Below are 13,369 nucleotides of genomic sequence, written 5' to 3'. Positions count from 1 at the left end.
ACTAATACTTCTATTTTGCCTCTCAGGACCTGTGGGAGCACGATTCCAGCTTCAAACTGCAATTGCTGTACAAAGAAAAAAACTATCGTCCCCCTCAGGACATTTAAATGTAGTTTTAAGGTCATTATAGAATTAGTGGGTTCATTACATATGATTTCAAAAAATAAAAAATATAACCAAGAGATAAATTTATTCCTTCCAAATTTTTTACCAGGCAAACTTACGGAAATTCTGGAAACTGGAAACCATATTCATAACATGCAAAGAAGTTTTATGTGTGTAGATAATGGTAATAGCTGGAATTTATTGATCATTTGTTATTTGCTTGGCACAATTAAGGGCTTTAAATGCATGAATTCATTTAATCGTAACAACTCTAAGATGGAAGGACTTTTATCACCACCACCCCCATTTACTGATGACAACTGAAAAACGGAGAGGTTAGACATCTTGCCCAAGGTTGCACCCAGCTAGCTGGAGTCAGGGATTGTACCACGAAGGGTAAGCGGAAGTGGAGTAGGCTCCAGGATTCAGAGCAACTAGTCATTGTTGTCTGCAAATGTCACAGGCAGTCTAAGTGTGCAAGTACATCATCGTGCATAGTGGAAATTATCTGTTGAACTAGGAAAATACTGTGAGCTGGAAATTGTGCTGAGTTCTCCGCATACAATGTTTATTTAATCTCCTAAACGCTCCTACAAGTATCACTATTTTTACTGTCCACATCTTACAGAGGAGGAAGTGGAGGAACAGAGAAGTTACAAACACATCTCCAAGTCACAAATCCAATAAACGGCAAGGGTAGAGCTGAAATGCACATTTTTCTATTCCTTCCATAAACATTTCATGCCAGGAATGTAGTAGGCATACCTAGAGGTAGAAGACTTGGTCTCAGTTCTCAATGACCTACAGCCTATCTGAGCAAACAAAAGCAGATCCAATTGTCCTTTTGATCCCTTAGTTCCCAGAGGCTCCTGAGGACTGAGTTGGAAAGCCCGGGGCAGCACCGACAGGGGCGGGCGGGGCCAGCGAGGAGCAGTCCTCCCGGAACACTTGGGTACCACGTACTGGGGCTCGTCCGCTGGCAACAGGCACACCCTTGAGAATCCCGGCCCCCTGGCACCAGGTCTGGCCTGATACTAGGTTACTGGGGTGGCCCAAGCCCTGCGCCAAAAACCCCAGCGCCCCCCCCCCCTCGCCCCCGCCCGGGGGCTTCGCGGATTCCAACGGGCTGTGGTATCCACCGTCCACCAGGACACTGCGGGGGCCTCGTCCCAAGAGGAGGAGTATTTATCTGTATTCATGTGTCAGGCACACATCGACCTGGGCCTCCTTCTCGACTGGTTCCAAGGAGAACACTTGTAAACCAAGTGGTCTTCGACCTGCCCATAGAGCAGGTGGAAGAGATCCTAGGTGAGTTCTAGGCGAGGCACGCTCCACCCGGCCCTCTCGGGCAAGCTTCTCCACCTCCCGCGCTCCTGGCCGCGGGTACAGTCGTTTACCCGCGCCCAGAGCAGTCCGGCCTGCTCCCTCCCCGCTGGGCTCACAACCCAGGCACCAAATCCTGCACTTCAAGCAACTGACCGAGATCCCGCTGCAAATGCAAACTCTGGACCCCATGGGCCTGGCCGGGATCTCGATTTTCCTGCCGCCCTAGAGACAAGCTCAGTCCACTGTCCTTGGCAGAAGGAGGCAACTGCTCCTCGCAGGAACGTGGGAAAGGGCTGCGTGCTTCAGGCCTCTGGGCAAGTTCGAGGACGAGGACAGGTAGGGTGGAGACAAACTGGGGCTGTGGCCTGATTCGCCTTTCCGCGAGGTGTTGGGAGCTTTCCAGGGTTCCCTCACTCCACCCTGCGCGCTCTGCCAGGGGGAAACACTTCTACAAAGCCCCTGAAGACCTCGCGCGAGCTAAGATGGAAGGGGGGAAGACGGTGTGGCCCTCTGCTCCGCTCCCACCCTCCTGTGTGTGCTCACTCAGACGCGTCTGCTTCCTTGCGACCCCATGGACTGTATGTAGCCCGCCAATCTCTTCTGTCCAGGCAAGAACACAGGAGTGGGTTATGCCATTTCCTCCTCTACGGGATCTTCCAGGGATTGAACCCGCATCGCTTACGTCTCCTGCATCATCGGCAGGCGGATTCTTCACTACTGCTGCTACCTGGGCAGCCCCTTACAAGAGATTGCAGACATTTAAGGGAACGATTTGTCTGCCTTGTTCTCACCTGAGCCTGGTGTCCCAGTTGCTCCCACTCTCCCTCCTCTGGAAGAGCAGTGGAGGGTTAAACCGGTTACCTGGTGCGAAGGAGGCGGAGAAGGCCCGTTGGCCGCGTCTGATCCTCCCAGATCCTCTGTGGTCTGTGTGGTTCTCCAGGCTCTTTTGGTTCACGTCCAGTTTTCTGGCCCTCGGGCTATGCTGACAGAATCCCATGCCTGTGAGGCGGCTCGGTTTAAAGAGAGTCCCTGACTACTTCGGGCAAGCCTGGGCTCCTGGGAGCGGAGGCGGGTCGCCAGGGCCTGCCAAGTCGTAGTTCCCAAATGGCGTTTCCGTCTATAGGTCAGCTGGAGAATTTCCCGATCGTGATGTGGGAGCGGCCCAGGTTCAGCGGAAGCAGTCACGAGCCTCCAACGGGTCTCAACTTGGACGTTCCCTGCAATGGTCGCGTGCCCCAGGGAGGCCTCAAGGCCCCGGTTGCCCACTGGCCACTGTCGAGGGGGGAGGTTAAACATAGCTTCATTCCAAGGCTAGGAGTGGCACTCCGCTCCCCCGCTCTCAGATCTTGCGACCGGTGTGTAAAATGAGGAACCCGTTTTTAAAGCCGGGTCATGATGCTGCTGCTGCTAAGTCACCTCAATCGCGTCCGACTCTGTGCGACTCCACAGACGACATGATGACTCCAGGCCAAGTCTACCTCTTCTCTCCTACCCTTGACCCCAATCTCTACGGAAACCACTTTCCCTCCAGCCCGTCAGCACAGAAGCGCCCTTTTAAAACTCTCAGATCAGCGGGGAGTCCTAAGTGAATCGATTTGCATTAAGAAACAATGAAACCCAAAGCAAAGCGAGGACCTGCGAGCACTTGTTTCCGACTTACTGTGGGCCCGTACGGCCGGATTTGGGACTTGTAGCCCGCAGCCAGGCTCGCCCCGCAAAGGGCCTGAGGCTTGGAGGGTGCCTCGGCAACATGGTTCCGTTTCCTCCCAGTCTCGAGGGCTTTCCTGGCCTCCTCCGGTCTGAGCTGCCCGCACAGGATAGAAAAGCAGCCAAATTAGAATCAGAAGCACGTGATATGAAGTTTAAAACAGGCATGCGACCTCCACATCCCACAGCCCTAAAAAAAGGCCAGGAGACCCCAGTTCCTCCCTCAGGCGGAACTCTGTCCACACGCGGGATGTACGGATGGACGCTAAATAGTTCTCCCGGAGAGTCTCGGTTCTCAGAGGCGCAGAAGTCAGCTTCAGGGGCTTTTCGGGAAGGAGACGGGCAAATTTCCCTTCCCACACAGACTTACGCAGAGGCCTGCCCCCCACCCACCCCAAGCCTCTCTCTTGCGTCCTGGCTGCATCGATACCACTCGACCAACACCTGGATAATCCATTGTGTCCTCGAAGCACCTTGGATCTCTCTAGAGGAGTGCTGAACCAGCGCTCCGTTTGGGGGAGGAGGCCCCACCCGGGCCTGAGGGAGGAGTAGGGATGGTCAGGTCTGGAGAGCTGGGCTCCGGTGCTTGCGAGGCCAGGAGGCAGGAGGCAGCAGCGCTTGGAGGATGTCCCAGCAGCCCCAGCCGGCTGTGGTCGGCGGGTGGGGCGGGGATGCGGGGAGGGAGGGAAGTACCCTGGGCTACATGCATCCTGAATAGGCAATAGGAGTTTTGACCTGCTCCTGCTCTTAAGTTAAAGAGGTTGTAATACTCCCAGTACTCATGGTTAGCTGTTGGCATCTGGCTCTGCGGGAAGGTAGAGATGGTGATAATGAAGTTGTGGAGGTGAGTAGATGGTAATCAGCTGAGCAAAACAAGGTTCTGACTGGAATTGCTGCCAGAATGATTCAGAGTTGGATGGTCATATAAAGAAATATAATTCAGAGCTGGGTGGTTTTATAAAGAAATATAAACAAGAGACTTTAGAAGAAGCCTTGGGTTTGCTGACATCTTCAAAATGTCCTTATATTTTTGTAATTCTAATAATCTTGGCTACTGCTTTTACTGAGAGTCAATATTGGCTAATATTTGTTGAACACCTTGTGAACCAGGCACTGTTTTTTAAAACTGCTATGTATTCACTAACTTAATCCTAACAGCCTTATAAGATAGATATTATAGGTACTATTTTCCTCTTATTACAGCCTTGGACACAACTAGTAGTTGCTAGAAAATGAATCTGAAACCAAGCCGGACTGTATTCAGAGACCACATTCAGCTGTGGTGCTATTCTGTAACGGTTCAGTGCACTGCTGCTGCTGCTGCTAAGTCACTTCAGTCGTGTCCGACTCTGTGCGACCCCATAGACGGCAGCCCACCAGGCTCCCCCGTCCCTGGGATTCTCCAGGCAAGAACACTGGAGTGGGTTGCCATTTCCTTCTCCAATGCATGAAAGTGAAAAGTGAAAGTGAAGTTGCTCAGTCCTGTCTGACTCTTAGCGACCCCATGGACAGCAGCCCACCAGGCTCCTCTGTCCACAGGAGTCTCCAGGCAAGAATACTGAAGTGGGTTGTCATTTCCTGCTCCAAGAAATCTAATGATAGTTGAATAATTCCCCATTCTGAGCTACTGTTGAAAGCCACCCTGGGCACCTATGGGGCTCTCTAACCACGTACCGCATTCTCCTGCTCAGTCTCGTGGTTCAGACATGGACGGAAAGCTGGGTCTTTAAATCTTCTGGCTCTTTAGAGCTCTGTGGGGCATCAGTTTGCTCCCGCTGCTCTCCCACCGCAGGACCCCTGCAACCGGGAGAAGCAGCCTGATTAGGAGGACAGGTGTTCTGGCTCCGGGAGCCACCGCCTTGGGCAGAGCCCCTCCCGGCCTCGCAAAGTGGCTGTGATGGGACTGGATGCCACCCCATTGGTAGGAACCACACAAATATAAAAGATTGGAAGAAACCTATCAATAACTTTGGCAGAAGTTATTAATTATACCATGTCTGCTCTAGATGGAACAGAGATCAGTTTCTCAACCCACTGGCCTGAGTAAATGGACAACTGCATTGCTTTGAATCCCTTCCTGGCTGGTCACGGTGCTGTCTGTGTCATTGCTCATACTTCTTGTTGTAGTATATGGTCAATGAAACAGGCAAGATGGAACGGCTATGTATTGCCTTAAGGAAAAAGCAAATGACTCTCATGGTCTATTGGGTTTGTTCTCTTGGCCTAGCTGGAGCAGTGAGGATACTGGTTCCAAATCTTTTTACAGAAATCAGTAGTTGTTCTTGTTTTTATCATAGTGGTCATATGTTGATCCACTGTATTTGTTAAAGAGAAACCAAAATGGAGGCCGAGGCCACAGTATGAATACACTCCTAGCCCAAACACTGAAGGGTCATTCAATTAAAACTTAGAACTGTTCTGATTTCCCTGAAATGCTGACTCTGATCTTAAAACTTAAGCTTTATTCATGTCAGTATAACGTAGCTAATCTACTACAGTTAACAAAGTGAAATCGCTCAGTCATGTTTGACTCTTTGCGACCCCATGAACTGTAGCCTACCAGGCTCCTCTGTCCATGGAATTCTCCAGGCAAGAATACTGGAGTGGGTTGCCATTTCCTCCTCCAGGAGATCTTCCTGACCCAGGGATTGAACCTGGGTCTCCTGCATTGTAGGCAGACCCTTTACCAGCTGAGCCACCATTAATCCTCTCAAAAGAGTGTAAGTTTCTGGCAATTACAATCACAATACATGATACATGGTTGTTCCTCCTCATGCTTCACAAGCTAAGATGTAACTGCTCAGTGTGGAGCTTCAAGCCTGTTTGTGAACAGTTTGTTTCTCCCTCAGTAAAATGTTCATCTCAAATAAAGCTCTCTGAATTTTCTTTTGAAACATTCTATCCAGAGTCTGAAGTGCTTCTACCTTCATTCTCTCATCAGATGATCTCCATGATGATAGAATAAAAAGGGCAAGCAGATCTTGCAACACAGTTGACCATGAAGACAGAGAAGCAATCTCCAAGCAGCGAAGATCTGGGTCTTCAGCCATCCCTGAATTCACCTACCTCCAGCACATGAGAGAATGGTCAAAAGCAGGGACCAGTAGTTTAAATATACAGACAATGGCCAGGCCAAATATAAAAACAGAATTCTGATTCACATTCTGCAGCACTCAGTCCAGGAAGGCAAACAATGCCTATGACAATCAACACAAGAGGCCAGGACTTGATTAATGACTGACAGCTTCACTCATTTTCCTTTGGGATCAACTGAGACCCAGCTGGGAAAGTCAAATATGCACCCCTACTCAATCACATACAATGCTGTACTTCCAGTTAGCCCATCTACAGTTTCCCCAGGCCAACACCTCTTCCTTCAGGCATACCTTTTTTCCATTTTATATAAACTTTTCCCTCTCCTCTGCCTGCTTTTGAGACTCTGCCAACACAAATGATGGTAGCTAACTCCCTTGCTATAGCAACCTCTTAATAAAAAGCCTTCACTTGTTCCCATTTGGGTGATCTTTATTTCCCCACAAGATAATCCATGAGTTGATATTTTTTGAAGTTGTGGGACTAGTATTATTGATCATTCATTTATGCTATCCTCTCTACCTTTGTATATGTTTGAAATTTCCCACAATAAAAAATTTAAAATATTTCAAAAATGTCAGGGTCATTAAACAATAACAACAGCAGAGACTGATTCTATATTAGCTAAAAGTACATTATTGGAAAAAAAAACTGGGAAATCGAAGTTGGATCATATATTAGACAAGAGTTTAGACTAATGTTAAATTTTCTGAGTGAACAATTTTACATGGTTACATAGGAGAATGTCCTTGCTTTTAAGAGGTAATGATGAAATACTTGAGATAAAGTCATGATGCCTGCCACTTACAGACATTCCATGAAAAAGGTAAAGAGGGAAAATAAACAAAACATTAACAACTGGTGAAACTCAATGAAAGGTATAGAATGTAAATTTAATGTTCTTAGATTTTTTTCCATTGGTTTAAAGTTTTTCAAAGCAAAAAAGTTGGTAGGAAAAGAGCACAATAAAATACATGTATTAGGTTGCTACAAAAGTAATTGCGGTTTCAGACCATGCATTTTAAACCATAAGTATGCTCAAACATCTTTATTAATCAAAATAGGAAGCATTACAATCAACACATTTTTGCCAATGAGAAATAAGTTTGTTTATTCCTGTAGCATAAAAATCTGAGCTTCAGGATTTGAAGAGCTCTTGGAAAGGATTTTCTGCCTCCTGCTGGTTGCGGAAGTGTTTTCTCTGCAAAAAGTTGTCAAGATGCTTGAAGAAGTGATAGTCATTTGGTGAGAGGTCAGGTGAACATGGTGGATGAGGCAAAACTTTGTAGCCCAATTCACTCAACTTTTGAAGTGTTGGTTGTGTGATGTGTGGCCAGACATTGTCATGGAGAAGAACTGGGACCATTCTGTTGACTAATGCTGGCTGTAAGCATTGCAGTTTCTGGTGCATCTCACCGTTCTGCTGAGCATACTTCTCAGATGTAACGGTTTTGCTGAGATTCAGAAAGCTATAGTGGATCAGACTGGCAGCAGACCACCAAACAGTGACCATGATCTTTTTCTTTTTTTTTTGATGAAAGTTTGGCTTTGGTAAGTGTTTTGGAGCTTTTTCTAAGTTCGACCACTGAGGTGGACACTGCTGGTTGTCATATAAAATCCACTTTTCATCACATGTCACAATTCAATCAAGAAATGGTTCATTGTTGTTGTGTAGAATAAGAGAAGATGACACTTCAAAATGACAATTTTGTCAGCTCATGAGGCACCCACTTATGAGCTTTTTCACCTTTCCAATTTGCTTCAAATACCAAATGAGGGTAGAATGGCTAACGTTGAATTCTTCGGCAACTCCTCGTGTAGTTGTAAGGGGATCAGCTTTGATGATTGCTCAATTGGCCATTGTCAACTTCTGATGGCCAGTCACTGTGCTCCTCATCTTCAAGTCTCTCCTCTCCTTTGCAAAATTTCTTGAATCACCACTGCACTGTATGTTTATTAGCAGTTCCTGGGCCAAATGTGTTGTTGATATTGTGAGTTGTCTCCACTGCTTTTCAACCATTTGAATTCAAATAAAAATACATCACTCAAAAATTTGCTTTTTTGTCTAACATCATTTCGATAGTGCAAAATAAATATAAAATAAACAGCAAGTAATAAGTCATTAGCAAAAAAAGACAAAGTGAGAAATGTGCATTAAAATGATATATAACATTTATTTAAGAATGTATACCAATATCAAATGGCAAAGTTCAACAATGCAAAATTGCAATTATTTTTGCAGCAATCTAATAATATTACAAAAAAAGTAGAAGCAAAAATTCTAACATTCTTACCTACATGTCTTCTTAATGGAAAAGTGAAAGTGAAAGTTGCTCACTCTTGTCCAACTCTTTGCAACCCCATAGAATATACAGTCCATGGAATTCTCCAGGCCAGAATACTGGAGTGGGTAGCTGTTCCCTTCTCCAGGGGAAATTCCAAACCCAGGGATCGAACCCAGGTCTCCCAAAACTACTACTAGTTAAATATATAGGGAAGGAGGGGACAGGATAGATAAGAGGGGATTGCAAACTAGATTTTTCAGAACGTACACTAACCATACTGTCTGGTGGCTCAGACAGTAAAGCATCTGTCTACAATGCGGGAGACCCAGGTTTGAGCCCTGGGTTGGGAAGATCCCCTGGAGAAGGAAATGGCAATCTACTCCAGTACTATTGCCTGGAAAATCCCATGGACAGAGGAGCCTGGTAGGCTACAGTCTATGGGGTCGCAAAGAGTCGGACATGACTGAGCGACTTCACTTTCTTTCTTTATGCTAACCATAATATTTTTAAAATGTACTTTGTAAGTTATTGTTATATTCTAAATAGCTTGTCAGTAATGATTTTCATTTCTTACTTTGCCTGAATATTATTCAGTTGTATGGTATTATATCTCCTTATTTATTAATTTATCCATCTATTCAGGGGAACCAATATGTAGTTATTGTTTGCAGAAGCTCCTAAGGATTAGAAGACTGTCCTCAACTGTTCAGAACACAGCCTTTATTGCATTCTTTTTCTACATGATTGCTTCTAGTCTGAATGATTTAATATCACCTTACTAGTTCATTCTCCTCATTTTGACCACTTTTTTCTAACTATCTGTGAGGTATGTTTTGATATTATTATTTGGTACAAAAAAAAAAACCACCATGCTTTGTTACATTTTTCATTGTACAGAGATTACATCTTGAGAACTGAAGATTACATGAAGTGAAGAACAGAGACTCTCAATGAGAAATTACAAAACCAGACACTCCCTGGTGGTCTAGTGGCTAGGATTTGGTGCTCTCACCACCCCGGCCTGGGTTTGATTCCCCATCAGGGAAGCCTGTCTTCAAGATTTCCTGTTGGCTCAGATGGTAAAGAATGCGGGAGACCTGGGTTCTACCCCTGGGTTGGGAAGATCCCCTGGAGAAGAAAATGGCAACCCACTCCATTATTCCTGCCTGGAGAATTCTATGGACAGGCTACAATCCATGGGTTTGCAAAGAGCTGGAAAAGACTGAGCATCTAATACTTTCACTCACATACTTTATTGACAGAACCCAAATACTCTGAGACTGGTCATTCCAGGGCTAAGCAAGAGAAAATGAAAGCAAGTGCAGAAAGTTCAAATAACTTGTATTCGGTCACACCACTAGAAAATATTGGAGCCAGTATTCAAGTCATGCTCTCTCTCCCACCAATCAGAGTCAAATCAGCAAGCTTTAGAGGTATAAAATGATGGAACTGATTCACCTTGGCAGATTCAGCTAAATCCTAAAAACCTTGCAATTCTGTTCTGAAGCTGACACGGATCAGCTACTAAAACTCAAAGTTTGCCAAGTGTAGGAAACAATGTGCATTCTCTGTATAAGACTGCAAATGACTATACTTCCAAAATAAACTAAGTCAGAAATAAACTTTGCCATCCAGATGGGAATGCCAAAGGAATTTTTCATGACCTTGCCTTTCTCAAGTATGTCTTGACCTAATAATTAACTACCACAAACCAGCCTTGTGGCTAACTCATGCTACATGTAGGAATCTGAAATTTTTCAGGGATAGAATTTGAAGAGGCCTCAAGTTGGATGCATTCTGAAGAGAATGGCTCAAGGAAAAATATTAATAATTTATAAAAAGATGAAATTATATCTATATTATGCCCAGCTGAAAAAATTAACCCCAGGTGGTTTGGGAATTTTAAAGTTATGGTAGAAACTTGAGCATTCTTAGTGGAAAGTATAGAGAATGTCTTTAGACCTCAGGGCAGAGCAGGACTTAAGAAAGACACAATGAACTTACCTTAAAGACTGATACATCTGACTATATTAAAATTCAGAACTGTATTCCTCAAAAACACCTTAAAAAAGGTGAAAAGACAATTTAAACTAGAAGACATTCACAGTATACATGATTGAAAAGTAATTAGTAATACTGAGGGAGAATATATGAAAGGGAGAACTTACCCATATTACTTTATATCCTCAAGGCTTTTTTTTTTTTACAATATGCATGTATTATTATGTTCATTTTAAAAATTAAATTGAAATAAAAGTATCCAGTAAAGCTAGATTCAGTATCTCCTCTTGGATTACTGTTAAGGCCTAGATGATGCGGATGAGGGAATTCAGTACATTAATACCATCCCCCTTACATAAATGATCAACATCTTTCATTAAAAAGATGTAAAAAACAAACACATCTTAACTAATTGTAAGTGCCCAGTCGTTTGTATAGCAGATGCTGTCTATACAACAATTATCAAACAATACTTGTAGAAATGCACTATGGAAAGAACAGGAACGCGCGCGGTCTACTCACACAACCTTCAGGACAATAATTTCCTGTGGGGAGAGAGGAAAGGTCTTTAGTGGCATCTGTTTTAAAGACGAGAGAAGGCAAATGCGGGAAATATTAACATCTTGTTAAATGGGGCAAGGGGAGGTGGTACATGAGCGTTAAACAACTTTTTAAACCGTGAGAAATCTTCACAAGTTAAAATTTTAACTAAAATTAAGAACACTGAGAATAAATGTTCATCAGTACTCGCTGTTTGAGGATTTTGGAAGTAAACGACTTTTGTCTCCACCTGCTACATCTCTTGGAACGACCATGTCTGATGACTGCATTTTAGACACGACGCACTTGCAGAAATGATTCTGAAGCGGCAACAAACCAGAGTTGGAATATGAGAAAGAAGATACGGATTCCAGGAGCCCGCCCGCGGCCTGACCCGACCGGGCCTAGACGGGACCCCACTTCATACAACCACACGATCCGGGAACTACGGACGCCTCGGGGTCGACCGTTAATTGCCTGGCAAAGCCTCCTAGAGCCTCCAGGGCTCCACGGTGAGACATGCTAGGGGACCGCGCGGCGTATATGCGGGAACTCCAGGCGCCGGGATATCGGCGCGAGTCCCAGCCCCTGGGCCGCGCTGTGGCTGGGCGCATGCGCACCGGAGGGGGCGGGGCAGGCCGCGAGCAGTAAATGGCCCAGGCTTCGCGCCTCCCGGAGTCCCGCCAGAGCTGCTCTTCTCGCCTGTGGTTGGAGCATGGTCGACAACGCTGGCGACTCCGAGGCCCGCGGGGACAGGCTGCTGGGGTTCCCGCTTCCCTCGCAACGGGTTCGCATCCGGCCGTGGTGGTTTCCTGCGCAGGAGTTGAGGAATCCGCTGGTGTTCTTCCTGGAGGCGTGGCTGGCCGACTTGATCTTTGGTGTGCGACCCTGGGCCTAGCGGGCCTCTCAGAGCGGTCGAGGGCCCCGAGCCGCGCCGGGTCCCAGGCCGTTACATCCCTTCGTGGCCAGCGTCTCCTGCCCCTCACCCACACTCTTCTCTGGCTTTCATTTCGTTTTCAGGGCCAGACCGAGCCTTGGTTCCAGAAATGGAGTGGATGAGCCAGGCCCTGCTGATGGTGGACGCTGTTGACGCTGGGAACGTAGTCGAAGTCACCGTTTTCGCGCGGCCGGCAGTCCAGCGTCAGGTGAAGAGCGTGCTTCTGAGCCAGGCGTCGGTGCACCGGGAGCAGCGCGCCCGAGGTGAGGGGCTTGGCAAACACGCCTGGGAGGAAGGCAGGGGGAACTGCCTGGCCTTACCTGACTTCCTTCCAGCCTCTCGTCTTCCCAAAACTCCTTGCAGTGTCCCAACTCCATTTTGCTGGTGATCCCTGGGCCTCCCTTGAGAGAGGAGTCCAAGCAGGACCCTGAGAAAGCAAAGCTGAGATGTGCATTCAGACACCTACCTGCCGGTGCTGGCTTCAGTTCCGTCAGCCCACTAATTTCAGATCCTAGATTTAGAGCTTCCAGCCCGAGAAATGATACTGCCAGCACACCCCTTCCCCCTTGGAGGAGGAGTTTGAAACCCAGCATTTTTTCCTTATCCAGCTGAGAAGATGGAACAACTCGAGGAATTCCTGAAGGCCCAGGCACCAGGTCCCCAGGTGCCCCAGCATCCTGTTGCATGAGTGTTGTCAGGAACGTGAGAACAGTCCTGCTTCTGCTGCTAATGTTCAAGAGAAGCAAATATCCTTAAATCTCTGCCTTTCCCCACCCGAGTCTTGATGAAGTATAGTGGTTTGATTATTTTGCTTCAAACCTGAGTTTGTAGTGCCATTCTAGTTAATAAATGAATTTCATTTTGTCTGAAGGCATAAAGATCTTTGCTCACTCAAAATTAAGCAAATTTATAAAAGACTGTTCATTCATGTCTTGATGTGAGAGGTGGGTAAAAGGCTATTAGGTGATGGGTTTCTTTTTTTTTTCTTAGTAGTTACCATTTTGAAGCTATTAACCCTTTTATGATTTTTATGGTCAGACTCAGGCCCTTACATGCAGAGGCCAGAAATGCAGGGTCAATCAGCTTTGAGTTTCTTTTGCATCATTTGTTCTCAAACTTTAAGAATCATCTTGAGAACTTTCTGCAACATAGCTTCCTCAGCCCCTTCTGCACTGATTCTGAGTCAGTACATCAGGCCTGTGAATTTGCATTTCTAACAAGCTCTTAGGTAATGCCAGCACTTCTCCTATGAGGCTCTCAGTTTTAAGCTGGTATTTGGCTTCACAATAGCACTCAGTGTGCCATGTGTTTTCTTAGAGTGGAGTCTCTGACCTCAAATGTGGGAGGGCATTTCAACATGCAAGCTGAGGTGATC

At 46.1% G+C, this 13,369-nt stretch overlaps 1 protein-coding gene and 2 long non-coding RNA genes across 4 annotated transcripts; 2 read left to right on the top strand and 1 right to left on the bottom strand.

Moving 5' to 3' along the window:
• Positions 1-673: 673 nt before the first annotated feature.
• LOC129619611 (uncharacterized) lies at positions 674-3,758 on the bottom strand. Its single transcript, XR_008697957.1, has 3 exons — positions 3,583-3,758; positions 2,223-3,235; positions 674-870 (listed from the first exon to the last, which is right to left on the bottom strand). It is a non-coding gene; the product is annotated as an uncharacterized LOC129619611 (long non-coding RNA).
• Positions 3,759-3,767: 9 nt separating this feature from the next.
• On the top strand, positions 3,768-6,806 carry LOC129619609 (uncharacterized). The gene is made up of 2 exons (XR_008697955.1): positions 3,768-3,982; positions 6,080-6,806. It is a non-coding gene; the product is annotated as an uncharacterized LOC129619609 (long non-coding RNA).
• Positions 6,807-11,693: 4,887 nt separating this feature from the next.
• LOC129619608 (oocyte-expressed protein homolog) lies at positions 11,694-12,872 on the top strand. 2 transcript variants are annotated; one of them, XM_055534797.1, is made up of 3 exons: positions 11,694-11,844; positions 12,078-12,257; positions 12,603-12,872. In XM_055534797.1, the coding sequence occupies exons 1-3, from the start codon at positions 11,709-11,711 to the stop codon at positions 12,680-12,682; spliced, it is 396 nt and encodes a 131-aa protein (XP_055390772.1). In that variant the 5' UTR covers positions 11,694-11,708; the 3' UTR covers positions 12,683-12,872. The 2 variants fall into 2 exon arrangements, with proteins under 2 accessions (XP_055390772.1, XP_055390771.1); XM_055534796.1 differs by having other exon boundaries at positions 11,697-11,935.
• Positions 12,873-13,369: the final 497 nt, after the last annotated feature.

Source organism: Bubalus kerabau, chromosome 9 (genome assembly GCF_029407905.1).
Source record: "Bubalus kerabau isolate K-KA32 ecotype Philippines breed swamp buffalo chromosome 9, PCC_UOA_SB_1v2, whole genome shotgun sequence".
Classification (NCBI taxonomy): Eukaryota; Metazoa; Chordata; class Mammalia; order Artiodactyla; family Bovidae; genus Bubalus; species Bubalus kerabau.
This window is presented reverse-complemented; position numbering and strand designations above follow the sequence as displayed.